Consider the following 27,491-nt stretch of genomic DNA (forward strand, 5'->3'; position numbering starts at 1 on the left):
TGTTTGATTTATTTAGATAAAATATTTTACATTTAAATAAGAACAACATAATCAGCCATACCAGCCTGGATTTTAATATTGGTGCATAAGTTATTTGGAATATTTGAAACGCAGCCCAAGACAGAGCCATAATTCAGTCAACTCATCAGAGTGTAGGAAAATCAGAATTTATTTTAAACTACGTCAATCAGTAAGAGACCAAGAAAAATGTTAAGCAGCACAACCATTTCCTACATTTATAACAATGAGAAATGTTTCTTGAGCGGCAAATCAGAATATTAGAATGATTTCTCAAAATTCAGCTTTGCCATTACAGTAATAAATTACATTTTACATTTATTTCACATTGTAATAATATTTCACACTATTACTGTTTTAAAAACTGGATTTTTAATCAAATAAATAGAGACTTCTTACAGACCTCACTTTTGAATAGTACTGTATGTTATTTAAGAAATGTTTTGTGTGATAGATTCTATAGAACTTGAATCCCTGTGTGAGCAAACACAACAGGCCTGAAAGACCCATTTGATTATTGCTTAGTTTGGGCCATCTGTTCATTGGCTAAACATGTTGTCCCAGCATTCCTGGAAACACACACGGCAAAAGCCATAAAAAAGGGATTGGGACACATTTCCAGCCATATTTACAGACGTAGCTCCCACACACCACCCTGCAATTTCTGTCCGGACAAGCTGATGAGGCAGACAGAGCTGGTGCGAGCCAGTCAGTGTGGCAGCGGCATGGAGCAAGGGGTGACTGGGGTGAAATGGGGCAACTATGACCTCCCTAACCCCCTAACACCCCCATCGCCCACTCTCTCCACACTATTGGGTTTGTGCTGGGTCCAGGCAGGGTCCATTGCTCTCTGTGGTTGCAGCTGCTTGGTAGTAATTAGGAGCAGCCACTGCACCACGGCACCCTCTCATTACACGGAGGGACAGTGGGACGTGCTGTCCCCTTTTCTCTCGCCATCTTCCTCTTTCTGCTTCTCTCTATTTTCCCGTCCAATGATCTGGCCAGTGACAGAGACAGACTGGAATTCACCCTTGTCTACTTACGCTAAATATAAATAACATAACATAGTCCTGTCTGGACAGTCATTACAGAGAAGGGATAACACACAAATAAAACAGATGTGAGGCACATATAGTGCCGCTCAAACATACATGGCATGTCTAATGTCAAAAAAGGGATTTTGTTTAAAAAGGGGATGTCACTCCATTTGTCATTTTTAAGGATTTGATCATGAAATAAAGTATGCGTTAGTCTGCATTTCTCCAGCTAGACTTGCACCCATTCACACCCGCTCAAAATATAATTTGCACTGTCTCGTCGTTGAAATAACTTTCTTGCCGTGCTCACGGAAAGCTAATTGAGGTTTTGCTCACTCTCCTGAGGGTGATAACATAACAGCCCGTGCCCTCCTCCCTCCTGGCCCCCAGCTCTCCTCCCACCTCTCTGACAGTTACTGTGGAGGTAGCAGTTCAGCCAAGTGAGAAACTCGAATTTACAGGACAGGCCAATTATCAGCATAACACCAGGTCCTGGGTGGGATCCAAATAGGAAGCCAGGCAAAGAGAAGATGTCTACTAGAAACATCAGCATCTGCACTACCTGGCCCAGCTTCCAACATCAGCAAAAAAATAAAAAACCCTGAAAAAATAAAAAGCAAGAGAGGGGAGAAAGATTCAAGAAAAAGAAGAGAATTCAGAAGTTAATGTAAAATCACTTTATGACTGGCTGTTTTTTTTTAGTTCAGTGTATCCAATCTTAGTGGGATCTTTTACCCAAATTTAGTTTGTATGTTGTTGTTCCAGCAACGCAGAAGAAATAGAAACTGTTTCTCATTATGAACCGCCATCATGGCAGATTATGATACAAAATCTTGATTATCATGGAAAAGTTACTTTTTATTGGATTTTGCGACACTGAATCACGTCTGTTTAGTACACAGTGTTAGAATATATTTTGTGTTCCATGGAAGAAAAAAATTCATACATGTTTGGAATGACACGAGGGGGAATAAATCATTTTTGGGTGGCACCTTTAGAATTCAGTTTCTCAGTGTGGCTCACAACTTTAAACGTATCACAATACCGCCTTCTTTTCTTTTTTTCTGCCATACACACGTAAGCACAAGAGACAATACACCGCACTGTAATTAATAATTAATTTTGTCCGTCAGAATCCAAATTTCACAGCACTCATTGGAGAAAGCGGTTATCAGTGGCGCGCAGGCTCGGCTGTGAGTGAGGTCGACTTGCTCAGCAGAGAGTTTTTGGAGACAAACGAACAAAGATGTAAGCCCTTTATTAGAGCTTTTGCGTGCATTTGCAAAAAGTTCTTCCCCCTCACTAGCATAAACCCAGTCTCTTGCTCGCTCTAGGGTGCTCTCCTCACCCTGGGGAGATGGCCATTAGCATACTGGGCCCGCTGAAAGAAGACAATTAAAATCCTAATCTGCACGGCTGTGCCGGGAGCTATCTTTATTCATTGCATTAGAATGAGAGAATGCCTTAAGTGGCCTAATTAAATACAGTGGCGGTACTGCACGCAGCACAGGCTTCAGCAGGGGTGTCTCGTATCATTATGAGAAGGGCTCTGGAAAGCCTGTTGACCTATCACGATTTATTTAGGAGAGCGTAGCGGGGGTCGAGAGGTCCGCAAATGCAGTATCTGCCAAAACAGTGGGTTCAGAGGCAATCCGCCGGATGTTCATTGTACACGTATCCTGCAATATTATTCACCCCCGAGGGGTTTGGAAGATCTCGGTGAGCGTCGGATCTTGTTCTTTGATTGATTTGCCAGGAAATTCACCAGGAAAAAGTCTGAACACACAACAGATGTTGTTTCAATCATTGATTGAGTCCCATCAGTGGAAGAAAGAGATATGAATGCATTATTTTATGAGAATGAAGACTGAGCGTCTCGGTTCTTACTCGGCTGCATACTCATACTTTATGAAATATGGAGCTGCAGCCCTGTCCTTCTGGAGCTTTCCACCAAAAGCCCCTTAAGTGTGGCCTGTAGGAGGAGGATGGCATGACAGCGAAAGGAGAAGAAGAAGAGGAGAGGATTTGGTGAGCCTCAATGAACAGCTCAGGCTGACATGCTAATTGCAAAGCTGTGTAAGGGGAACGAATGCCATAATAGCGCAGGAGGACAGAATGATCCTGAACCCCCCTCCCTCTCGCTCTCCACCTGTCCGTCGTCCACTCAGTACAAGCTCTGATTTCCCCTATGGCTCTTCAAGCCTGTAATTATTTGTCATGAAGATGTCGTACACCTGTATCATTTGCAGAGTGTGTGATAGTGGTAGCAACATGCTTTTGAATTACTCCCCTAGTATAAAACTTATAATTACGGTGATGGTCTCAAAAGGACCCTAATGAGTGCTGCCTGTCAGTGTGAAAACAGCATCACTCCATTGTAGCTCTGTGTGCTCTTGTGTTGTGACAGTTCTTTGATTCACAGAGGATGGAAAGTATTATCATGAACGCTATAGTAAAGACTCAAGGGAAGAGTTCTGCAAAAGCACGCACAGGAAAACTCCTTGTTAAGCCGAGAGAGAAAAATAGTCGCACGCCATTTCATTAGATACCTTTTGGCTTTGTTTCCATACAGTCGACATGCTCTCTCACAGCTGCGTTTGTGTGCCAGTGTGTGCGTTTGGACCTCTGTGCCTAACGACGTCCGCTGTACGCCATTAAGCAGGCTCACTAGGGGTAATTACCCAAGTCATTAAAAGTTTGATGATTTCACTGCTGGGTGGGGTGTCACCCGCCCTTGCTTTGGCTTACTTTTGCTTCCGCATGTCACATGTTCAGGAGTGCCGAGCCTTGCTTTCTCCGTTTTTCATCTCTCTTTTTTTTAGCAGGAAAAAAAGTGATGTACATCCTTCCATTCAGACTCCTCTTCTTCTGTGTCTCCTAAAAGGTTCTGAGAGAACACCATTATTCTTTAATGAGGAAAACATGGTTTAGAAACTAGAGTAAACAAAAAAGAGATGGTGTTTAATCCTTGTGTCATTCCTTCATTTGAATTTTGATTTAATACAAAAAAAAAAAAAAAAACATAGAAAATAGTGCCGTTTTCTCTTTTATTTTATTTTTTCAAAATAATTGAAAAACAAAGATTCGCCTTGAGTTTTTGTTTTTGCTTTCAGAGGTTGAAATTAATAAACAGCTTGAATATTTAATCTCCATTCTGCTGATTCATCAACCAAAGATCAAACTGTCATCAGTTCTTCCTCAGTTCCGCGCTGCAGAATAATAGTCCTCCGCTGCTCTGGTTGTAAGGATTCTTATAGCATTTATTTCAAAACATTTCTTCTCCTTTTCATGAAACTACAAGACTATAATGAATGGCTCGACACAAACCTGTTCACACTTTACATGTTAGTCAAATTTTTGGCACACTGCCTGTTTTATGTAGCTGACCAGATCTCACAATCTGTGTCGCAAAGCTGGATGATGGACATTCCTGCACATGCCACAAAGGATTTCTTTTAATATTTTGTTAATATCAGTTCAAGAAATCTGTTTTAAAAAACATATGCAAACATCACAATCATTAGCGAATGATGGCTTTAATCTGCTGAGTTTATTTACCCCAAATTATAAAAGTGAACTAGGACAGTTGATCTCCTAGATGTTTATTTTTTAGAACACAAAAAATAAGTGAAAATGTTAGTTTACCTGTTCAGTGCAGAGAATGGTGACTTTCAGTGTCATATGATTTTACACAAAAATTTAATTTATTATTAAGCCAAAATCGTGGCCATCACAATGCAGTCCTGAGTATATTTATGCAAGTTCACAGCAGTTAAAGTGCACAAGCGTGCCGTTTTGAGACATCAATTTATAATAAATTTTAATATAACTCAAAGCCTACAGTATAAATGAATTGTATGCATGTTTTAAAATCTCTGTTTTCAGAATGACAGATCTTTCATGAACGTTAGGATACATATGATTATAATATACACAAATCAATGTGTTATTCTTTCCTTTTTCTGTATTATTATTGTTATTATTATTAAAAAAATATTTAATTTACAACAAATTTAATAACTTGCATCTTGATTCATTTTATGATTTCTTTAGAACTTACTTGGCGACCCAGGCATTAGAAGCCGTCATAACCTTACAAATCCAACTGATGCCATTTCACTTGTAGGTGAATTTATTTCTAAGAAGAAAGCTCTGTCTAGGCTCTGCCTGGTACAGTTTGTGTCAAGCCATTCATTAGTCTGGTCTTTTGTCGAGAAAAATAAAAATAAACATTTACAAAATCCATATAGCACAGGAAAATCATTCCTTCTATGCGGAACTGAGGAAGAACTGATAATTGCACAGTTTGATCTTTGGTTGACCTATCAAAAGTTAGTTAGTTATACTTTACTGTTCAGCCTTGGCTGAAAATTGGTCTCTTTGAAAAAGGGGTGTCTTATCCCCCCCCACATGCAAAGATCAAACATTCAAGCTGTTTATTGATTTTACAAAGATTGCATTCACTTAACGTACCCTTTTAAATATTGGATGACCTTAATTGATAGGCTGTAATTTCAGCTAAAGTGGATTATTTGAAGCAAAAAAAGGCAGTTTTGTTTTTGGTTTAACTAAATTAGAGTACAACTATAGGTTTGTAAGGGGAAATAGAGTGGGTGGTTTTCTGTCTGTAATTCATGTTTGATGACAACAACAATGAAATGCTCTGAACAATGAAAACTCCACCCTCCTCCCTTCAGTTATTCACCATCGAGGCGGAACATCAACAACACAGAATGAATAATCTTAGTATTGCAGATGATATTTATATCCTTTATTTCCTGTCAGGCCTGTTGGCCTCATTATTCGTCCAAGAAACCAAAATATAGCTCTTTTCCAAAATCTAGTGAGCTGCTTATTTATTTATTTCAATATATTTTCATATTAGAAATAGATTATTTGTTTATAAATCATAATCAACATTTTGTCAAACATCCTTGGTCTAATTGTTTTTATAAATCAACTATATTTCAGTGTAATTCATTATTTAATTATGATTATAAAAGTATGTATTTTATATTTCACCAAGCTTGTTATAGACACATTCTGTGCCTACCACCTTTGTGAAAACAATTATGCTTTGCCATTTTTCCAAAATCTATCGGAGACCTCAGAATAATTAAAGGGGTCATATGATGCTTTTTTAAAGATCATTATTGTGTGTATTTTGTGTAACAGAATACGTTGAGATGCTTTAAGGTAAAAAAAAAAAAAAAACATTATTTTTCAAATACTATACATTATTGTAGGTTCTCTATGCCCCACCTCTCTCAAATACGTCGTTTTCTACAAAGTCCCTCCTTCTGACAAGCGCAGTCTGCTCTGATTGGTCATCTGACCCAGTGTATTGTGATTGGTCAAACACTGCAAGCACTTGTCGGAAATATAACGTCCCTTTCCATAATTGCGAGTTTCATTTTTTTAAATAAGTTTAAAGACTAAAGTGAATAATGTCCTCCCTGACATGGCTGCTTCAACACTAACTGTGGTTACTGAAACCGCACCTTCTTTCTTTGCGTAAACATTACGCAAATATTTCCACACAGTGACGTAGACGTGGGGGCGTGTTTGAATGAGCTTGTAACACTCCAAAGAAAAACTAAAAATCTCAGTCACAAGACACCTTTAAGTTACATACATTTAATAACAGTTTTTGCTTCATGAACGTGCCTTAGCTGCTTTAAAATTCTTTAGTCCTTATAGGAATCTTGCTGGATTATGGAATCACTTTTATCAGAGCACTTTCTTTGAAAGTACAGACAGTTTTTTTTTTCTAGCTTGTTTTGCCTTAATTGCTTTGATAGCTGACTTTGAACAGAATATAAAAGGGCCAGTTATCACAGGTGAAGTTCATGTCGTGAATGAGGGTGAGAGATAAATGCATAGAAATCAGTCTAATTACAAGGTCACACTGGCTCAGTCCCAGCTGGCTGCCCCTGCCCTTTGGTTACTCAAACGCTCAGAACCCAGCAGTGAACTGTGGACCCAGGGCTACCTCTGCGTCCTGTGAAAGCTGATCCAGCCGGACAGGAGGGAGGGACTGCTGCCTGTCTCCCAGGCCTGAGTGCTCTTTGCTGGGAAGCAGGAGCCAGGAGGCTTGGGTCACTTTACCAGCTGGTGCTATGGCACAGGGTTTCTCTGGACCACACAGACCTCCTGCCGTTTGTTATCGAGATCACTGAAGCTGACATGCTGCTTTCGATAATATGTCACCTCTGGTTCCTTACCATGCTCTGATTCGATATAAAAAACATCCCCTCCAATGCCAGAGAACATTACAGGCCCACATGGCTTGTTTTTCCTGTTGACTCCCCTCCCTAAGGACAGCCTGTGATTTAGTCTTTGACTGACAAGCCAGACCTTGTCATTCTTCTGAGGTGAAACAAACACATACAGATGTTAAGATATTCGCATTCAGTTAAAATACGTGGGTGGATTTCCTCATGATCTAGTTTGTCTCACCGCGGCCCACAACAAGAAATTCCTCAAGATTCTGGTCAAGTAAATGCGTTACTCAACACTTTTCACCCACACTTCTTGCCCATTTCCTCTTTTATGGGAGTAAAGATTTATTTTTACTTATAAACATCCTCATTTGCTTTGATTCGTGGGAACCTTGAAATATCTAAGAAGCCACAATGCCCAGTGGTATACAAGTCGGCCCAGTGCGCTGGCAGCAAAAAGAGGACAGACTGAGAAAAGTAAGAGCTAAAATATGGAAAGAGATAATGGCAGCGCAGAATTAGTACCCCAGCTACTACCTGATATGCTGAAAAAGTTGTGAAAAGGTCAGTGTTCTTATTCCTGCTGTTCAATTAGATGAGAAATGCTAATATAATTACTGGATGGCTGGGATAGAATGACCTTATCAAAGATTGCCACAAGTTGGAGGGAACAAAGAGAAGTATGGAGCACAAACCGTGACTCATAACATCAGTTCCTCACACTTTCGTTACTCTGGGTGCTGTGTTGAAGTGCTCCCGAGATCTGTTTGTGAGATGGATATTCTCAGTAATATGTTTTTGTGCTATTATCAGGCATAGCAGTGGATATTATTATATCCATTGCTAACATTAGGGCTGTCTAAATAACTAACAAAATAAAAATACTAAACAAAAGAAGAAATAATGCCTTTGTAACATTTTATGGTAAAAAAAAAAAAATGTTTTCTAAGAAAAAAAGAATATCATGATTAAAAAAAATAAAAAAGATTTTGGTGCAAGTTGTGTTCCCAAAAACAAAACAAAAAACATTATCTGCTTGCGTGTAAAATAACGTAAGTGAGTTGCTCCTCACTCGTAAGCATGCAGCACATATATTTATTTAATTAAACCACAGCCTTTGTGATTTGATAATCACACTAAGCCATATCTAGATTTCGGTTTTATTTCAGTTAAATGTGCTGCCTTATCTCATATGACAATAACTAGGTCAGTATATTACAGTAATGCAGAACTGGAACAAGAAAGACTGAAATCAGTCACAGCCCAGCCCAACTGCTGTGTGAATGTGTTTTTCTGTGAGCTAGTGGGAAAAAAGCCCCAAATGACTTCCCACGTGACCTCATATCTCTATGGCTTTTCATTGTCTCAACAGTGACCTGGTGGACCAGGGGTGTTGTTTGGGGACTCACCCAAAATCCCTTGTTGAAGCTAAAGTGCTTATTTGTTGCATTCTGATACTGTGGCTGGTACACTGTACTTATCATACAGATGACAGCTGTGTTTGTCATCACTGCAGTCACAGACATGCATTGTGCTGCAAAAGGCTGCAAAGAATGTAATTGCTCTTTTTATGATAAGTTGTGAAGTTGAGCTTGAGTTAAATGCTCTTGTTTGTGTGTGGAAGTGTATCTACACGAGTGTGTGTGACAGTGTCCCGCACTGCAGCTGGAATAAATCATTATTGTGGGTCAGCAAGCAACTATACTCGGAGTGCCCTGAACAGCAATGGAGTGGAACAATGTCACAGCACATTGTACAGCAGGGCCCGTCCCGTGCTAAAGGTGACAATTTCTTCTGCTGCCTCAGAGGTCAGTTTCAACCTCTATGCCACCTATTTGGACTATGGTTCCAATCTCTTTTTCCAAAATTAAGTTGCACATTTAAATCTGCCATTTACGGTAGGAAGGATCATCTAATGATGATATACTTGGAAAAGGCTTGTCCAGGGAGATTTCGGAGGCTGCTTTGCCTTGTGTTTGCTCTGCAATAGAGGCAAGAGGAGTCTAATGACAGCTGGGAGGGAGCTGATCTCTGTGGCTCAGGGAATTCACAGTGCTGTCTGCCTGAGCTCAACTTACTACTCTCCCTGGACTACTCAGGTATACAGTCCTGCTCCACCAGCACACTCCATTCCCTTCCCATTTATTGATAATGAAAGCTGCTCTGTGTCATTGCCTCATGTCATTGGAGGTTGAATGGATTTAGATGATTGTGTATGAACATAACATATGTACTGAGCAGATCTGATTTGGTTCAACAGTTACTTTTGTAGCTGTCATGGAATCTTAAGCACCTATAGCAGTCTTATGAAGTGTGGCATGCTTATATACTGTATGTATGTGTATATACTACATAACTACAATACGTATATATGAATATTAGAAATAAATGCTGTTCTTTTGAATTTTCTGTTTATTAGAGAATCCTAAAAAAAAGTATCACTGTTGTTCTGCTGAAGACACAATTAAGCATCATAATCACCTGTAACGCAGAACATGTGAGACTCCACCTATGCAGTTGGACAGAAAACAGTATGGATTCAGAGATAGTGTGCTGCTCATTGGATTACATTGCATTGTACCATTTTAAATGAGGGTTTCTGCAAGCTGTGACCAATTAAAGTTGAACAAAGCCAGCTCATCTGCTCAGCTCTGCTTTGTAGGTCAGTGAAATTGGCGGAAGTAATCATACAGCTCTCTCTCTCCTCCTCTCTCTCGCATGCACACACTCTCCAACTTCTTTTCGCCCAAGGCAGAGCTTTCCATGGCATCTCTATAAGTTTTGCCATGTGCACGACACATCCTGCTCATCTTGAGCATTCATAAGCTCATCCATGATGTCGTTCTGACGCTTCAATATTATGAAAGTAAATCGGCTGCTATCTTCTCTTTACAACACTTGTTAAACATGAGAACTGAACAAATGCATAATTCATTTTCAGGCTTTTGAAGGATTCTGAATGAGCTTCTCATGGATAATAGGACACATGCTTGGCTTGGCTCAATGCATAGCTGGATCAAAAGCAAAGCGTATAGCTTGGTGCATAATGGCTGGTCGTCTCTAGAAAAGTCAGATAGTTATGGGCGTGTATGTGTGACCTGCAGAAGTGTATAAGCCGGCTCGTGTTACAGCGATGGCCCTGCAGGAAAAGGCTGTCAGAGGATGCAGGCAGGAGTGATGGAGCCCGCTGTCTCCCTAATGGGCTGATTGCACAGGCTATGGAGCCTCTGTTGCGTTCCTCACGCTGACCTTCTGTCTGACCTGCCATGACATCAGTGTGGCAGCTCTGCTGTCTGCTTGACTCATTATCTCCCAGTAACATGGCCAAGGATAGATAGAGACCACTAAAACAATTAGACTTTATCAGATCCCGATAGACAGACCAAAACCATTATAAGGGTCTCCGCCACAACGGTGTGAGAATTATTTTGATCTGTGATTTAAAATAATGGTTTAGTTATGTGTTAGCATTCTAATAAAAGTAATTTCTGAGCTTCTGTCAACATCTTTTGTGGCATAATGTTAATTTATAGAAAAAAAATATTCTTTCCTTTAAAAAAACGACAACAACACTTTTACTTTTATTATCATATACAATCTGTAAATTTATTCATGACAATAGAGCACAGGTGCCAAATCTATTGTGTACCCGCTCACCCAAATTCCTTCCTAGCACATATTTACATTTAGCTGACGCTTTAATCCAAAGCGACTTACAATTGCTATATATGTTAGAGGTTGGTATATGTTAGAGGTTATGTTAGACGCCTCTGGAGCCACTAGGGGTTAAGTGTCTCGCTCCGGGACACATTGGTGTCCAACAGTGGATTCGAACCCAGGTCTCTCACACCAAAGGCATGTGTCCTATCCACAAGGCAATGTATATTAATGTTTATATTAATTAGCCAGTCCTGAAATCATTCTCAATCAAATCAAATGGCTTGGGTATGCAGAATATTCACAGTTTATATGGACTGCCCGTCTCTGATTCATAAGTGCATTTTTTTATTTTCCATCATTGCCACAAATGCTGTCAGTAGAGCATAGCTTGTTTCAACATAAAACATAACTTTAATAAGATTTCCTTTATTAATTGTTGGGCTGATGAGATAGAGCAGTACTGTATTTTCCTCTGTATTCTCTAGTGATCGACTTTCTCACATAAAGGCAAATATTCTAGTATATCCGTGTTAAAATTTTTCTTCATCTTCATATTTTCTCTTTTATCCGACAGGTTACCTTCACAAAACGGAAGTTTGGTTTGATGAAGAAAGCTTATGAGCTCAGCGTATTGTGTGACTGTGAGATCGCCCTGATCATATTCAACAGCTCAAACAAACTCTTTCAGTATGCCAGCACTGACATGGACAAAGTCCTACTTAAGTACACAGAATACAACGAACCCCACGAGAGCAGAACCAACTCTGACATTGTAGAGGTGAGTGTGGCCTACTTCTGATTCCTGTAATAAACAATCTTTAACGATTGAATGATTTTTCCATTTACTGTGGCCCCAAAAAATAATTGGACAATTTTGGACATTAACATCGCATTTTAAAACGTTTTATTGAATTAGATTACAGAACATCAAACCAAGTGACTTTTTCAAAAATATTTGGCTAGAGCTTTTCTTAGAAATATTTTTTTTTACATCTTGTAAACATTTTTGCTTTAGTTTAGCTTTTAACATGGCTCAAGGTGATTTTTTTAATGTATGACATGAACTACCCTCATTGTGTGTGGAATTTTGTTATATAATGTGCAAAGTCCAAATACTTTTTGGATTCAATGTATTTGTTTCACAATTTGACTACCTCTTTGTATCAAAGTATGAGAAAATAATTGCCTTAAAATGTTTAGCCTTTTATCAATATCTAGTTCAGCAGTCAGCTTTAGGTTGAAGTTCAGAAATGATCTATGCACTATGTTCAGCATGTGTGTCCCATAGTGTCAAAGAGGACAAACTGATGCCTGGACAGCATGTAACAGTTTCCTTTTCATTCATGCTTAGACAGGGTTCAGGACATCTGCAGCCGCTGATAAGTCCAGATGTACTTAAGTACCGCAACTGACAAAGGGGTATAGATCATGTAACTGCGACTGGACACATGGCACAGAACATCCTCTTTTTTTTTTTTTTTTTTTGCCAAAAATCATGTTGGCCTTAATTAATGACTGTGTAAAGTTTTCAGTTTATACAATTTAAAAACTTGTTTGCTCATCATAAAGCCTCCCCAGCTGGCCATATGAGTGCTGTGCAAACCAAAACATACTACTGTAGTGTTCAGCACACAGGAAGCAGAATTTGCCAGGCATGCAACTGTCCTCATTTGTAAAAGCAACATTCCAGTTTCATAGGTTGAGACGTTGTGTGAACAAAGAATAAGAGAAATTATGACAGAACTTTCATTTTTGGGTGAGGTACCACTTTTACTTAAAATAAACTGCATAAAAGAAGTCAGCTGGGCCGAGTTATCTTTTATTCATGCTGATGCCACTGCTGGTGAATTACCTGCATGGCAGAGCTGCGGGAGAATGCACAGAGCCATCCGTGAGACCTGAGCTCTCCATCAGCGGCCCATCTGCTCTCTACCCTGCACTGAGAGGACCCTCACCTGCATTAAAAATGAATGGACACACTCTCCCCCCTTATGTAACTGCCACCCCATGTCAGCTTTACCTCTTTACAACAGCTTTTAAAGAGGATGCTGTGCCCCCTCTCAATGGCTTTATGTCTTTCCCTCTCTGATTTAAAAAAAAATCACTGAAATCACTGTGTTCTGTGTTGCAAAACATCCTTTTGCAGCACTAAAGAGCCTCTTTGCTGTTGTGGAATGCCATTCTATTAGAGTGTGAAAATGTTAGCTTAATCCTGTAAGTGTTTTGTAGGACACCCACAAACACATGCAGAGACATGTACATCCGCACAATCAAGCGTCAGCAGATTTCTTTCTGGTGCTTGCTTACTGACGTGGAACGCAGGCTGGTGGCAAGCTGCCGCTTTTCCCACGTCGGCCCTCCGGCCGCTGTGGAGGAGCCTGACCCAATGCATGAAGGACCCCAACAAAGCTGCCTTGTCCCTGCTCAGTGGGCCAGCATCTACTCATAGCTGCAGAGATCGCCCACAGCCAGCTCTCTTTCTGTGGCCATGATTCAGCCGTAAAGAAGCAGAGCAGAAATAAGTGATTGAAGCCTCCACTCTCTTTTCCTGCTCAGCTACATGTTGTATAGTGCCGGAGAAACCAGGAGTAAAGATATCAGCCCTGGATTGCCATCAGAAGTACTTCTGGCTTTGATTCTTGTTGAAGGCAGTATGACCCCATCGAGACACATGTAAAGATCTGTGCTGGAGTTATAGAGATACCGATATAGCCAAAGGATATCAGTACCCAGCAATATTGATTTTATCCATAAAAACACTGGCCTGTGTTCTCATATTGTACAGTGTGACATTCTGAAAGAGGATACTATATAGTGATATTATTTATCAAACAGCATGTATAAGGAGGAAGCAACCCAAAGCCTTTTTAAGAAAAATCAGTCCACTCTATGGCCATCTAGGTACAAAATAGGCACTCAAGTTCAGCTCCTTTTTAGCCTTTTGACTTTTCATTTTAAAACAGGTTCGACAAAATGGTGTTGTTAAGGTTGTTGCTGAATTTGCAATGATGCTACACTGAAAATGCGAAAGTGCACGACACATCCTGCTCATCTTGAGCATTCATATGCTCATCCATGATGTCGTTCTGACGCTTCAATATTATGAAAGTAAATCTGCTGCTATCTTCTCTGTACAACACTTGTTAAACATGAACAAATGCATAATTCATTTTCAGGCTTTTGAAGGATCCTGATTGCTGATTTTTTTTCTAGTGATCGGATATAATTATTGATTATTATTATTATTTATTAGTATTGGCTGATGTAAGATATTTAATTGTACAATTATTTCCTTTTTTACATTTGTACATAAAATGTAAGCACTATTTCATAATTTTCAATATTTGTATCACGATTATATCGTTGGGTAGGTATAGGCAACTGTAGTTAAATTGCGGGCATCAGGGAGGCGCTATTGAAACCACTTTCGACTGCATTCTCTCTTTTTACTTTCACTTTTGAGATTCGCAATCACAAGGACTCTATAGGGAGCGGCAGTACTTACAACACATTTAACAAGATACGATGTTTGTCATTGGTGCTCAGAATCTGCAAAGGCTAATCTTTTAGTGGTCCGTAGAACGTGTTATTTGTGTCACGCTTCGGACACAAACCCCCCAAAACCATCCCCCACCTACCAGCTTAGCCCCCCGATGTCATCGTCCATCACGATATTTCACTGTAGACATTGTCTGATGCCAGTTTGGTAGACATCGCCCAACCCTAGTGACCACGTAATAAAAACTTTCACACTTGTGTGGTGCCACATTACCGTCGGATCCAATATAGTCGCACATCATCGTCTTTTGTTTTCAGTCTTTCTGAAAATCCTGTGTCAAATTGTGCCTTGTTTGTAAACGAATCCGCTGTAAAATTAAGTGAACTGGCGCGGTTCTAGTTCATCCACTCTTTCTTAATGTTGGGATCAGAAGGAAGGCAATGCAAAGCCTTGGCACTGTACAGCTTCTTATTGTCTGAGGAGCCATATTTATCGTTTGATTTCTGTGTAGACCTGTGTTTGCCTCTTTTGTTATTTACACTACATGCGCGAATCAGTGGGTGGAGCTAAACAGTCAGTGATGTCGAAGCAGGCGTTGATCTTCTTCTGCGGTGGTGTGGTTTAGCCATGTTTTTACACAGTAAAGTGGCACATTCCACAACCTAGTGTTTTGGTAGATTGGCTTCAATATAAACTGGAAATTGTGATATCTCAGTTCATGACCCCTTTTAATATCAGCTATTTATTTACTTTTTTCACTTTTTATTTTTTTTACTTTTATTTTATTTTATTTTATTTGTCATCAGCCATAACATGAAAGTGATTATTGACTTCAATATCAGTATTAGCCTGCATTTTAATAGGGGTACATCCATATTTTTTTTACAGGCTGTACGTTTTTTTTTTCTTTTTTCTAGAGAATCAATTTTGACAACATTTCTTTCTTACAGATCCAGTGTTATTTAAACCTTCACTTTATTTTTTTACTTTTTTTTTTTTTTTGCTATTCAGATACAGTAGCTTGTCATAAAAAGTTGAAGAGCTAAACAATTTAATGAATCAATACACCACTCTCTAAAACTCGTTTCCTGCTGCCTTTTCTCCTGGTGAAATGTGTTTCACATGGAGGCACTTATCTAAATAAATAGATTGTGTTTAAGAGATAAATGCCACACAAACAGTTTTCTCATTTGTCCTTTTTCTGCCCTCTACAACAAACGCATATTTTGCTGCTTTTTCATTGACCAGCATGAATTCCTGTTCCATGTGAGAAGCCAAATCAAAAGTCACATTCCTACTTGCCACCACCATCTGTAGCGAAAGCCCTGGCCTTGTGTAGTCAAGGGAACAGATGTATTGCTTTCCACAGATGGAAGTGTGAGCGGGGCACAGTGTGATGACTAGGCTCAGGGCTATGGACTTTGTCTCAAGTCTGGCCCGCAGTCTGTACTGGAGCGCTAGACCGAAATTACCACGCCTGAGCAAAAAGTAGTGTGTACATGTGTGTTTTTGGTGTGTGCGCACCTGCCGCACCATGGTTCAACTTCAGTAACACTCCAGGCGACAGGTGAAGCGCTGCGTGAAATCTCCCTTTGTGGATCCTGTCCACTTCTCTGTCTGATTAAAAGTGGCCATGATTCCATCTGTGTCTCCCATTTTTAAAGGCTGTGGGTCTGAAGCAAGCCCTTTTATTTACTGAGTAGCAGTGCAGGATTGATGGAGCGTATCCTCAGAGGTTACAACATGTCCATTCAGCGTCTCGCATGGGTCTTTAAAGACTACCGGCACAATATTTGGTCTCGACTAGCACTCTTTGTCCTCGTTCTAACCTTTTGTATTGCTCTGAGAATGTGAAAGGAAGTGGAGTTTTTTTATGTATGATGGACCTTAGTCTAGAGATTGTGTATAATAGCACAGCCCAACACATTTCATTTTTATAAGGCCATGAACGTTCTCTGACCTTTTGTGAAAGCGTAAGTTAGGATATTGCTGATTTTAAGCCATATTCACTGTTCTTCTAATACAAACATTTTAAGGAATGTTCTGGGCTCAAAACAAGTTAAAAGCAAAAACAAAAGTTACTAACTAATATTTTATGATGATTTAAAATGGTTTAGAAAATAATTTTCCGTGTTCATTATATTGTTGTTATCCCTAAATTCAACTTTCAAATCAATTAAGGTTTTAGAGGTAGGTTTATTTTTTATTTTTATTTAGACAATGTGATATTTATAGAATACTGCTATTTTACATGTATTAGTTATCAACAATATTTTTTTAATAATAATTGTCTCATTGGTGGAAAAATCTTTTTTCTGTTATCTTTCCACAGTTTTTATTGACATAAATATCACAAATATCTCAGGTTAACATGCATAATGTTTAAATCTTGTGCTTACTTTCAAAAGACTATTCTAAAGTGTATCCTGCTGCAGGGTAAATGTATTCGTGTACTTTGCATTTGACATTTACTTGTTTTGACAAACTAAGGGATGAGCTAAAATAATTCGTTATGGTTATAGAGCATAACTTGTATCAATACATTCATTCACATCCTTTGAATTTAACTTATGAAATTTCCTCTTACTGTAAGTCAATTTCAGTTAAATGGTAGACAGATAGACAATAGTATGAATGAGCGAACATACAGTCTTTACAGTTGTCCTGTCTAAAGAAAGTCCTTACAGTTCCTGTTGTTCCAAATTGAATTCTGTTTGTGCTCCAAATGAAAAAGCTGCTGCAGGTAATTAAAATAATGAAATCATCCTTCCTCTTGTTCCTCTCCAACTAGAGGTAATGAAATCTTAGTAGCCCTATGCTGGTATTCTGAATACAGGCCGCTCAGTGTGCACATAGGATTCCTTGAAATCAGATATCAACTTCACAGCAGATATGTGGCGTCCATTTGTCCCTTTTACCCCCTCGGCTCTTGTTAGATGCTCTCGAGAGCATTACTCAGCCATGCTGAAATCAGTCCTTTCTCATTAGCCCAAATTATCAGGGTTTGAACACATTAGCAGTCCCAGCTAACAGCCGTTCTATTGAATGCTGGGTAAAGTGTGGAAGCTGCAGACTTACATTCACACGGGATAGGTTTGCTTTCATTAGATTTACATATGTGACTTTTTTTTTATACCACTGTCACTATGTTACAAATAACCAAACCGGTGTTTGTGCTGTTGTGAACGGCCAGCTGACATTTTGAAATACTGGGTTGTTGTCTGAGGTGTCATTTACCTGGCTCAAATAGTAAGCAAATCAGGGAACGATTCAGGCAAATGTCTTTAGGCCTCCATAAGAGGCTTGCATTGTTGTGTGTGGTTTTAAAAAGCAAATGCTTTTTTCTTTCCTAAAGGAAATATTCAAAGGCTGACCAGTGCTGTAGACTGGTAGTACCACTAGAATATTTAAACAAAGAAAGCATATTGTTGTATGCTGAAAGGGAAACTAAAAAATTATTTATTTAAAATAATAAAGGTTAAAAGAATTTTCATATCGGGTGAATTGTCCCTTTAATGAATTTACACCGAATTTTTGAAAATTGCCCTTCTAGTTGTGGTCTCGAGGCATTCTTTTGAGAATTATTTCCTGGCAAAGGCATAATCGAGTATCGCAGGATATGTAAATCTTGACCATTCCCAAATGTCAGCCCTTCTTCTGTCTTTTCTCCTTGAGATTTCGGTTTTGTTCCATGTGAATAAAACCATTGTTTCACCACAAGCACAGGACAAAAAGCAGTCACTCTGCTTTTCATCTGCACCTTTGAAAGCTGCATTCGGCATATGAGCATCTCCAAAGAGCCGTGCAACTGTATTAGCGGTTCTATGCATATTCATGTTCATACAGAAGCTCTTGAGATCGTAACAAAAACTCGCTCATAGTTTCTATTGGCTCTGGATGGGGATGTAGTAAGGAGCTTGCGTCTGGGGAAGAGAGGAAGGAAATTAGGCTATACTGTGGGACTGGGGGAGGGAGATATTTTTGATAAGGGACTTTTATTCATTACTCTGGTTGAAGGCAGGGGGGCAAGAGGGGACTTCTGATGTCACAGTGGCTGGGGACTTTTGGGACATTCACCACAACCCACAACTCTGTGTTATGTCAGTAATGTAAAGCTCTTAAATCAGTCATATCATCTGAGCACTTTGGTACGAGTGCTACAACACCTCTCTAAGACCTGTGAAGTTTTTACTATAAATATGCACACTTTACGAGAGAATTGCATTTATTTTTATAGCTGCTGAGCTGAATTTGACTGTTTTGTTGGGAGCTCTGCATTGAATTGTTTGCGCTGTCAATCAAAGCTCATGCGGTGATTAAGACCCGACTTAATGAATGCAAATTGGCACATCTGCTTCTGTGAGCTAGCTGGCCAGACTGTTCAATTAGCGTGATTGATCAATTTTCCTCCTCCTGCTGATGTGAGGATGGAAGGAGAGCGGAGGAAAGAAAGAAAAGCAACAGTGCGAGAAGTGAGAGATGGCAAGGAACGCTCCGGTCCAAATCCCTTAAGTCTGCCTATTAAAATATGCTCTTTGGGTTTGATTAGACTAAATTGATAGTGATGGAATGATTTAAGTCATGCTTACACTTTAAGCAACACAGATGCAATGTTGACTTTGACGAGACAAATTGAAATCTGTGATGTTTTTAAACTGTCAGCAAAAGTCCCTTGAATGTAGCACCAGTTAATTAGATGACTATTGATGTACAATTTCAATATACTAAATTTGGCATTTTGGCATTTTAAAAATTAGCAGTTATACCGTTCAGAGGTTAGGGATAGGTATATATTTTTTATGCTAATCAAGGCAGTCTTCAGTGTAACATGATCCGTCAGAAATAATTCTAATATGCTGTTTTGATGCTCATATAACATTTCTTATTATAGTCAGTGATGGTATTCGATTTGTGGAAAATGTGTCACAATTTTTAAAGGATTTATTATTTATTTGATAGAAAGTTCAAAATAACTTTGAAATTGAAGTCTCTTGTAACATTTTAAATGCCTTTACTGTCACTTTTAATTAATGAATGCTCGTATCTAACAATTCTTACTATGCATTTTGTATATAATATTAAGTCTTATATAGCCACAGATAAAGAGTATTTTAGACACAGAATGCTTTGGAAACCTCTTTACAGCATTCACAATATAGCATGGCCTTGAGTGCCTTATCTTTTTCTTAAAATTGCTGCTTCATGATAAATATTAAGAAAAAAAAATGTAAAGTGACCTTATATTTACACTGTAATCTTTTATTTGTTTACAGGCCTCAGTCAACATTCCCTTTTACTGTATGAAAAAAGGCTGAGGCTGTCATTCTGTTTCACTTTGCATTCCACAAAAGAAAAAAAAAATGTCATAGATGTTTGGAAAAACATGAGGTTAAGTAAGTGATGAAACATTTAACTTCTTTTTTTTTTTTTTACTTTGAGTGATATATAATGCCTTTATAATGAAATTCTTCTACTAGAAGATAAGGTCCCTGAAAATGAATAATAATTCTACAAGTGCTGCACAATCATATACATTATATAGCTGTTGTAGTGACCAGTCACTGGAACTATCCATTTAATAAGCAACGTTCTAAAATAGCTTTTTACATTTGTCAACATTTTAGTCTGCTGTAATGAAGAGAGAACTCGGTTGTCTATCAGTATGTCTTGTTAATACCATGAAAATGACAAATTCATCCCTCTCTTCGCAGGATTAGGTGGCAGTCTAATGGGAGTATTATTTATATGGCCCTGTTGATTAAGACTTAACTGCTAAGCTCATTTTCCAAACATTAGTGGCAGTGTGTCTCAGAGGACTCTGTCTGGGCTGTTTCAGAGACAGATCAGGGCTGGAGTGCTGGTATCTTTAACGGTGACATACCCAGATAATAGAGCCATGCTAACAGGCCCCACATTCAGGCCTGAGTGTCCTTCCATTCACGTTTGCCCTGCCTTATGTGGGGACAGTAGACTTAACGGAGCTCTTTCTGCTCTCTTGTTCTCAAGATATCAGGATGTTATCATTGGATACTATTGGAAAGATAACCCAGGTATAAGATCTTACCCTCATAACTGATCTCATTTTAACCTGGTCCATCTTTTTAATTTGCTTGTGTAAATTAGGTCACTTTCAAAGTTTATCCAGCGATAGGGCAATATCTCCAGCTGAAAGCAGGGGCATCTGAGTCCTTCCTTGAGGTTTTGGCAGGCACGGCACTAAGGGATCACTCACTCACACAATGACGCCATTCACCTCACGCTCTGGAGCGGCGGACGACCCCTACGGTTCTGGACTATTAACCTAGTCTGCGAGGATTAATCCAAAAGGGGTCAGGGGCTTAATTTGCACTTGATATGCACGGATGACAACACGCAAGAAAAGATTGTATTTTAATTGGCAAACGCTTAACTTGGCTTGACTTTGGGCTGGCCAGGGGCCAGACTGACTGTGTGATCTGCTAAAGCCATGTTTGACATTTGAAAAGGCTGAAGGGTGATGCATGGTCAGTTACACTGCTCTGCTCACCCTGGGTGGCTCTTTAAACTAATCAGACAGCGTCCTCAGCTTTTCCTGAAATATTTATAAATGATGGCATTATTTATTTATTTATTTTCTCACTCCATAGCTTTTTTATTATTTTTTTTTTTTATTAGATTGCATTCAGAAGTCTTCCAAAAACTTTTTGACAAGATCTCACTCAGTGAAATAATACAATTTGTACTTTCTTTTACTGTTTAATCATCTTCCTTTTCTTCATTGTCCCTGTTTAGCAGCTGTCAGTTCTGTTCATATCTGATTTTCACACTGTTTTGATAAACTCCTTATTAAATCCGGTCTAATTTCCCTCATGATCTGTAACATATCACTTCATTTCAGCGATCTCTATTTCTTTCTATTCTCAATTCCCACTGCTCGTTCTTTAATGTCTCATCTACTGCCACTCTTCTAAATTCCCTCCTCCTTTTTTTATCTTGTTACTTTTTTGTTCCGCCTCTTACTCTCACATCTAGCAGTCTTCATATTAAAGCGCTTATTAAGTCAAACCAAAATGTCAGCAGTATTGACATGAAGGAAAAGTGTCTTCTTTAGGACATTCTGAAATATATGCTTTGTCCCTTCAATATGATTTTTAATAATGAGCTGAAGCCCTAGATTTTAATTGTTGTGTACACTAAGCATGACTTATTTTATTAGTCTGCCTTTTGTTTGATTTTCTCATCATTTCCATATAGTAGCACTGCCAGTGATGGTGGTTTTGAGGTATGATCAGCGAGTTGCAGCTCACATATTTTGAATTTTGGTTAGCATGCTATCTTGGTCTCATCTGACCACAGAATCTTTGCCCTCATTGCAACTGGGTCACTTTTTGTGTGTGTGTGCAAATTATACTATTGCTTTCACACATTCTCAGCTACTGAACACTGTAGATCCTTCAAAATAATCACTGGCATGTTCAGGCAGAGTTTTAGGGAGTGATTTATGGGTTCTGAACGGTATGATGTACTTCCCACTTGCTGATAATTAAATTAACAGTTCAGTCAGACTCTTTAGGCACTATTTTCACAGCTATTCTTTAGACGTACATCCTGAATGATTACGGTATTGACAGTGTTTTTGTCCTGGTAATGTTGTAGCTCTTTTAATCATTCACAGGTACAAGCAATTGTTTTGTTTCATAATTTTACAAAAGAAAATGATCCACAATTGATTAGAAACATGGAGGTTATGTGGATTATTACATTTTAGGGATATTAGATATTTTCAGAACATAGTATTTTTGCATGCATTTCTACTTCTGATATTTGGGGTCTAAGAGTGTTAGTAGTGTAAGTTTTTTTTAAGCACGAGTCTGATTGTGACAAGAAGTGCCTTCTGCATTTGACCTAGTACATGAAGATTTTATAAGGAATGTTTGACCTCATCTTAAAGAGGCGGTTTACCTAATAAATAGTTCAAGTAGAATTGTTTTCTTTTCACTGGGGTAAATCAGTGACCAAACTGTGGCAACAGTTCACCTGTTTTGTCAATCTGCTCACTAATAACAAACACTCCTTTCTCTAAGTAAGCATAGTCTTGGTATTTTCTGGAGGGAAATGTTGTCATTTCTGCTAATTATAATAAGAGGAATCAGAAATGTGTGCGTGTAGTGCACAAATTAAGATAATGCAACAGAAAATATCTTTAATATATCAGTTGTTTCTCCTAAACGGCACTGAAATTACACAGAGAATAAATGGAGACTGGTACTTTTTTCTCTTTAGAAGAATTTCTTTGCTCAGATTTTCCAAGATAGAACATCTGCAATCTGAATTCACTTATTTCAAAGTGATTTTTTTCCTCATCAAATTCTTACAAGACCTCATAATCTTAGGCTATATATCCACATCCATTTAATAGCTCTATACTCTTACTGTATTTCACCTACTATCTTGTTTGTTTCCATTTTTATTTCTCATAAAGGATTTTAGGAGAAACATCTAAGAAGTTGATACTTTAATGAAACGTAACGGAGAATTCCATTATAATTCTAAAAGGGACACTTTTGAGCAATAAAACTTTGAGAGAGACTTTGACCAGACGATTGTGATTTTGCGAGTGGATCGTGTCATACAGAAAGAGGAATTAGTTTTTTCAAGCACGTTTTATGTATGTTTAGCTTGTGCAACTAACCGTTTTCAGCTTGAATGTTACAGTATACATTTAAAACATGGAAATGAAAATTCACTTTTTGATGCCCTGGTGAAAAAGTCACATTTTGTAAATGAATGTCCTATTCTTACTGGAGTGAAGTACACGTCAGGTTTAAAAAGCACTGTTTTAATAAACCACATAAAGAGCTGCAACAATAATGGTGTTGAATCAAGCCTCCTGTAGCTTTTCAAAGTGCCCTTTTTTATAGGACAAGGACTCCCTTTCCTCTGGGCTTTCAGCCTAGAACAAGAGCACAGCCCCTCTTTGGAACAAGCCATTTTCTCTCTTCTGAAACAAAGAGCTGCATTTGGTGCATTCTTATGATAGCCACTTTATAAGGCCCCGTGTCTCTGACGGCTTTTTAGATGCAAGGTCTGAATTCGTGGTAATTGTTGTTCTTTTTTTTCTTTCACATGTTAAGTGTGACGAGGTTGCTGTGGAAACACTGTTTGGTGTTTACCTCACAACAGAGACCAGCAAGAATCAGAGGCGACAGAATATTCCTCTTTTACTTAAAGTAACCCTCCCAGAAGCAAATATAAAGGATGTACGACATGAGAGGATTTGAAGGAAGGCTGCAAACTTTATGCTTCCAAGCAACCACATAAGTGGAAAATGGACAAGTACACGGCCATATTATCCATGGCACGGCAGTTAGGAGAGCACATTTTAGAAGACTATGTGCACTAAGTGTTGTGTGTCCACTGTATGTACTGCTGAATGCGAAACACTGAAGCATATCGGTCTTGTACCCTCTAACAGTGCTCTTTGATAACATCCCTGCTCCCTTTGAGCGTGATGCTTGTTACCTGGTTACTGCCAAGAGATTCTTGTTTTCAGCACATGTCGTGCCTCATTGACGTCAGAACCTCTTTTTCACCCCCCCCCCCACCCCAGTCCCTTCTCTCTAATTTTCTATCAAGACTGATATTTTCATTTAAAAACCAGGCCTTCTTCAAGAGGCTGAAATAAAAAGAAGACAAAGCAACAAAAGGCCCAGAGCGAGGTGGGCCTTTGGTAAACATTAGTCTCCAATGAGATTAATGAGGCAGGCTGTAATCTCAAGTGCTTGAACATAGATGCGCTGACTCTGAGCAAATAACCCTGGTGCTCATTCACAGAGGAAACAAGAGGGGGACGAAGCACGCCGCAAATGAATCACTAATTCTGAATGATCATTTTCACTCTTAGCTCACTGAATAAATACGCTGTTTCTCATCTGCATCTCAGTGCTGTCCAGTAAATCTGCACTTCATCATTGATAATAATTTTAAGTAACTATTAGATTTTCATCTTATTTACTGAAGCTGATAATTATCTGTATGCTAGTTTTCCATCTTGATAGAGTAGCATTGTTAAAATTTAGGCAGCTGAAACATTTTCAAGGCTTTCCCAGGAACATCTGGCAAATGTGGTATATTTTCCTTTAACTGGCCCACAACCAGTTGCCTACATATAGCGACTACTGAACTAAAAAGTTTTTTTCACTGGTAATTAGACAAATGTGACCCTGGTCCACAAAACCAGTCTTAAGTCGCTGGGGTATTTTTTTAACAATAGCCATTAGGACATTAAGTAAAGATCATGTTCAACACTTAAGCGTTATGAAAATAGCCTGCTTATTCAGTCGAGTCTGTTTCTGTCTATTTGTAGTCACAGTAGCCTAAACGTCACATTTAGAATGAATGATAATATCTCTATTTTGATAAAAGCTCCCGAACAAAAAACATTATTTTATTTTGATGACATATGCTGCGCGGAGCTAAACTCTCCAGACGAGACTTATGACAGATAAAATATGTTACTAAATAAATACACAATTGTGATAGAGAATAAGAAGCTGACATCTGATTTCTTTAAGTGGTGGCATTTACCATGTTTACTATGGTAACGTTAATGTTTAGCGTGAATAGTCTTTTACATTGCTTATAAATACACTATTTCTGCCTTTAATAATTATAATCCACATTGGATCAAGTTATTTCAAACACTTGCTGCTAACTAAGAGTGAGTTTTGAGCTCAACTTATTTTAAAACGTCTTTAATGCTGCTGTTAAAACTGTTATCTTTCTGAAATGATCCGCGGCGCTGGCGCTCTCCAGAGGCGGAGAAACTCCTTCTTTGTTCATAACCCCTCCTCTAGCCCCAGCTGGCCCGCTTTGGCCCAAGGTTTTCGTCAGGCCAAAATACCCTGGCCGTTGGCCCCGAGGAAGCCTCGACGAGGCACGATCAAGCCCCGGAAGTGATAGTGGAAACACGACTGGCCCTGGCACGCACTAGTACGCCCGGTTTAAGCTCGACATTGGAAACGCGGCTATTGTGTAGCATAGAAGTGCTGAATGAAAAAGAGCACTAGAGCAGCCACATCTGCTGACTGTCTTCACCCTTGTGCTCTCAGACTGTTAAGTCCTGATAAGTGTGCACATGACAGATCCATGCTTGCCCTCTCCTATTGATTGACAATGAAAATATTTTTGTGTGAGACATCCCTACATTCTCATAATATTTCTCGAAACATTATATGCATGCTGTATGGACATGACAACCAATGGTAACAAGCAACAGTTTTGGGGGACAGTTTTGAGGTTGGTATGGAATTGATAAAGCTTTGCTTTGCATGTAATTAGTGCTAGAGTCTCCCAACTGTCTCAAATAAGAGCTTCCAGTCATTGTCAGTGTTTAGATGCAGTTAATGGAAACAAAAATTGGAAACAATAAAGGGCCCAGTCTACTCGAACTTAACAAACCTCTCTCCTCCCCCCTTTCTTTTTCCTCGTTACCATCAGAACCAGTCCCTAGATAGCGGGCACAAAAGCTAATGGAAGTGTCCTCTTTGGCTATTGATTACGCTCGTGCGGGAGGGTGGAAAAGCATCTCCGACACAGGCAAACATGATTGAATGTAATTCAATAAGAGCAAGAATGGGACCTTCTCTCTCTCTCTGCCTCAGATACTGTTCCATGGTTCCCAGCTCAGTGATCTGGCACGTGTTTACCGATTTCAGCCATGAATTATTCTCAGATGACGTAAGGCCAAAGAGCCTCTGTAATGATTTCATCTCTGATGTGAAAGATCATGTTTACTTACTCTGGCATAATGTAGAGGGTACAAGGTTTGGTGACATTATAATTCGACGTTCGGGAACTGGCACGTGTAGCGATATTATGCTTTCAATTAAAGTTCTTTAACTTTCAGCAATGTATTGTTTGTTCTTAGCTAGAGTGGGTTGAACTGATCTCAGTGGTGATGTGGACCACCTGAGGAAGGATTTTAAATCAGTTGACACTGCTTATGGTTTGGTTTTTGCATATGCTTTGATTCATAGTAAAAACTTGGCGGCTCACCACGGGTTTGACTTCAAAGAAACTTTTATGTTTAACACATTCCCAAATGTCTCAGATGTGTTAAGGTTGCATGTACCTAATTTTACAAAACTAATTTGCAGTCGCAAAACAAGAAATGATTTGGGTAGTTACATGCGTGCAGGCAAAGCGGAGAAATGCACACCCACTCAGTTTCTTCCTTTCTGCTTGAATTAGTTTTAGGACAGCAACACAGCACAGAACAGCCGATTTACTGAAGAGTAAAGTGATAACCTCTCCCATAATGCCCTCCCTTTTCATGGAAACCAGAGTTATGCTCTGTCTGAGTCATGAGTAGGAAGACTTGTCTTCTTCTTTCCACGAAAGACAACCGTGTATTCAAAGTAAAGTTTCATTGCAGATCAGCCTAAACAATCATTACGTTTCTCTGCGCTCACTTAAAGGCTCATCAGGATTATAGACACTTGTAGGTGTATTTACAGTAACTGTATCCAGTGTGTTTTTATTCAAAGAAACCTTGTTTGACATTTTTGACGTGCAAGTTGCCAATCTGAAACCACCATGCTTTGTGAGATCAGGAAATTATGTTGTTCACTGTTGATTACCTGAAAAAAGTCAAAACCACCGACCACCTCATATATAAATGCCTGTGTGAAACAGTCCACCACAAGCCCACAGGGTTGTTTGTTAAAAATGTTTGCCAGCCCATTCGTCACCTCTTTGCCCCGTCCTTTGACTTACCGCACCACACAATGTGAGTATCAAGGCCGCGGTCAAGGCCAGTGGTTTTTAGGGGACGAGGTGCGTGAGGAGAGGTGCGCTCTCACAGATTGATGAGGCCAGCTCAGTGGCAGGGGTATAGAGTGTTAAAGAACAGACGTCCTGCTGGCACGACCTACCCTCTCTGCTTTCTCCTCTCTGTCTTATCGGAACTCCTAATTGTCCTTATGAATATTTTAGAGGAGAGCAGGAATGGGGGGGTTCGGGGGGCTATTGTTTCAAGGGCTCTGATGGCTAATGATCAATTCTTTGGGCCAAGAC

At 39.1% G+C, this 27,491-nt stretch overlaps 1 protein-coding gene across 16 annotated transcripts in view; it reads left to right on the forward strand.

The window, feature by feature from the left end:
• The window catches only part of LOC113061602 (myocyte-specific enhancer factor 2A-like), a 91,047-nt gene that overhangs the window by 34,978 nt on the left and 28,578 nt on the right, over positions 1–27,491 (forward strand). For all 16 annotated transcript variants that reach the window (XM_026230856.1, XM_026230855.1, XM_026230859.1 and 13 more), the window contains one exon: positions 11,511–11,714. In XM_026230856.1, the coding sequence (XP_026086641.1) occupies positions 11,511–11,714 (204 nt within the window). The remainder of the gene's footprint in view (positions 1–11,510; positions 11,715–27,491) is intronic.

Source organism: Carassius auratus, chromosome 43 (genome assembly GCF_003368295.1).
Source record: "Carassius auratus strain Wakin chromosome 43, ASM336829v1, whole genome shotgun sequence".
NCBI classification, from domain to species: Eukaryota; Metazoa; Chordata; class Actinopteri; order Cypriniformes; family Cyprinidae; genus Carassius; species Carassius auratus.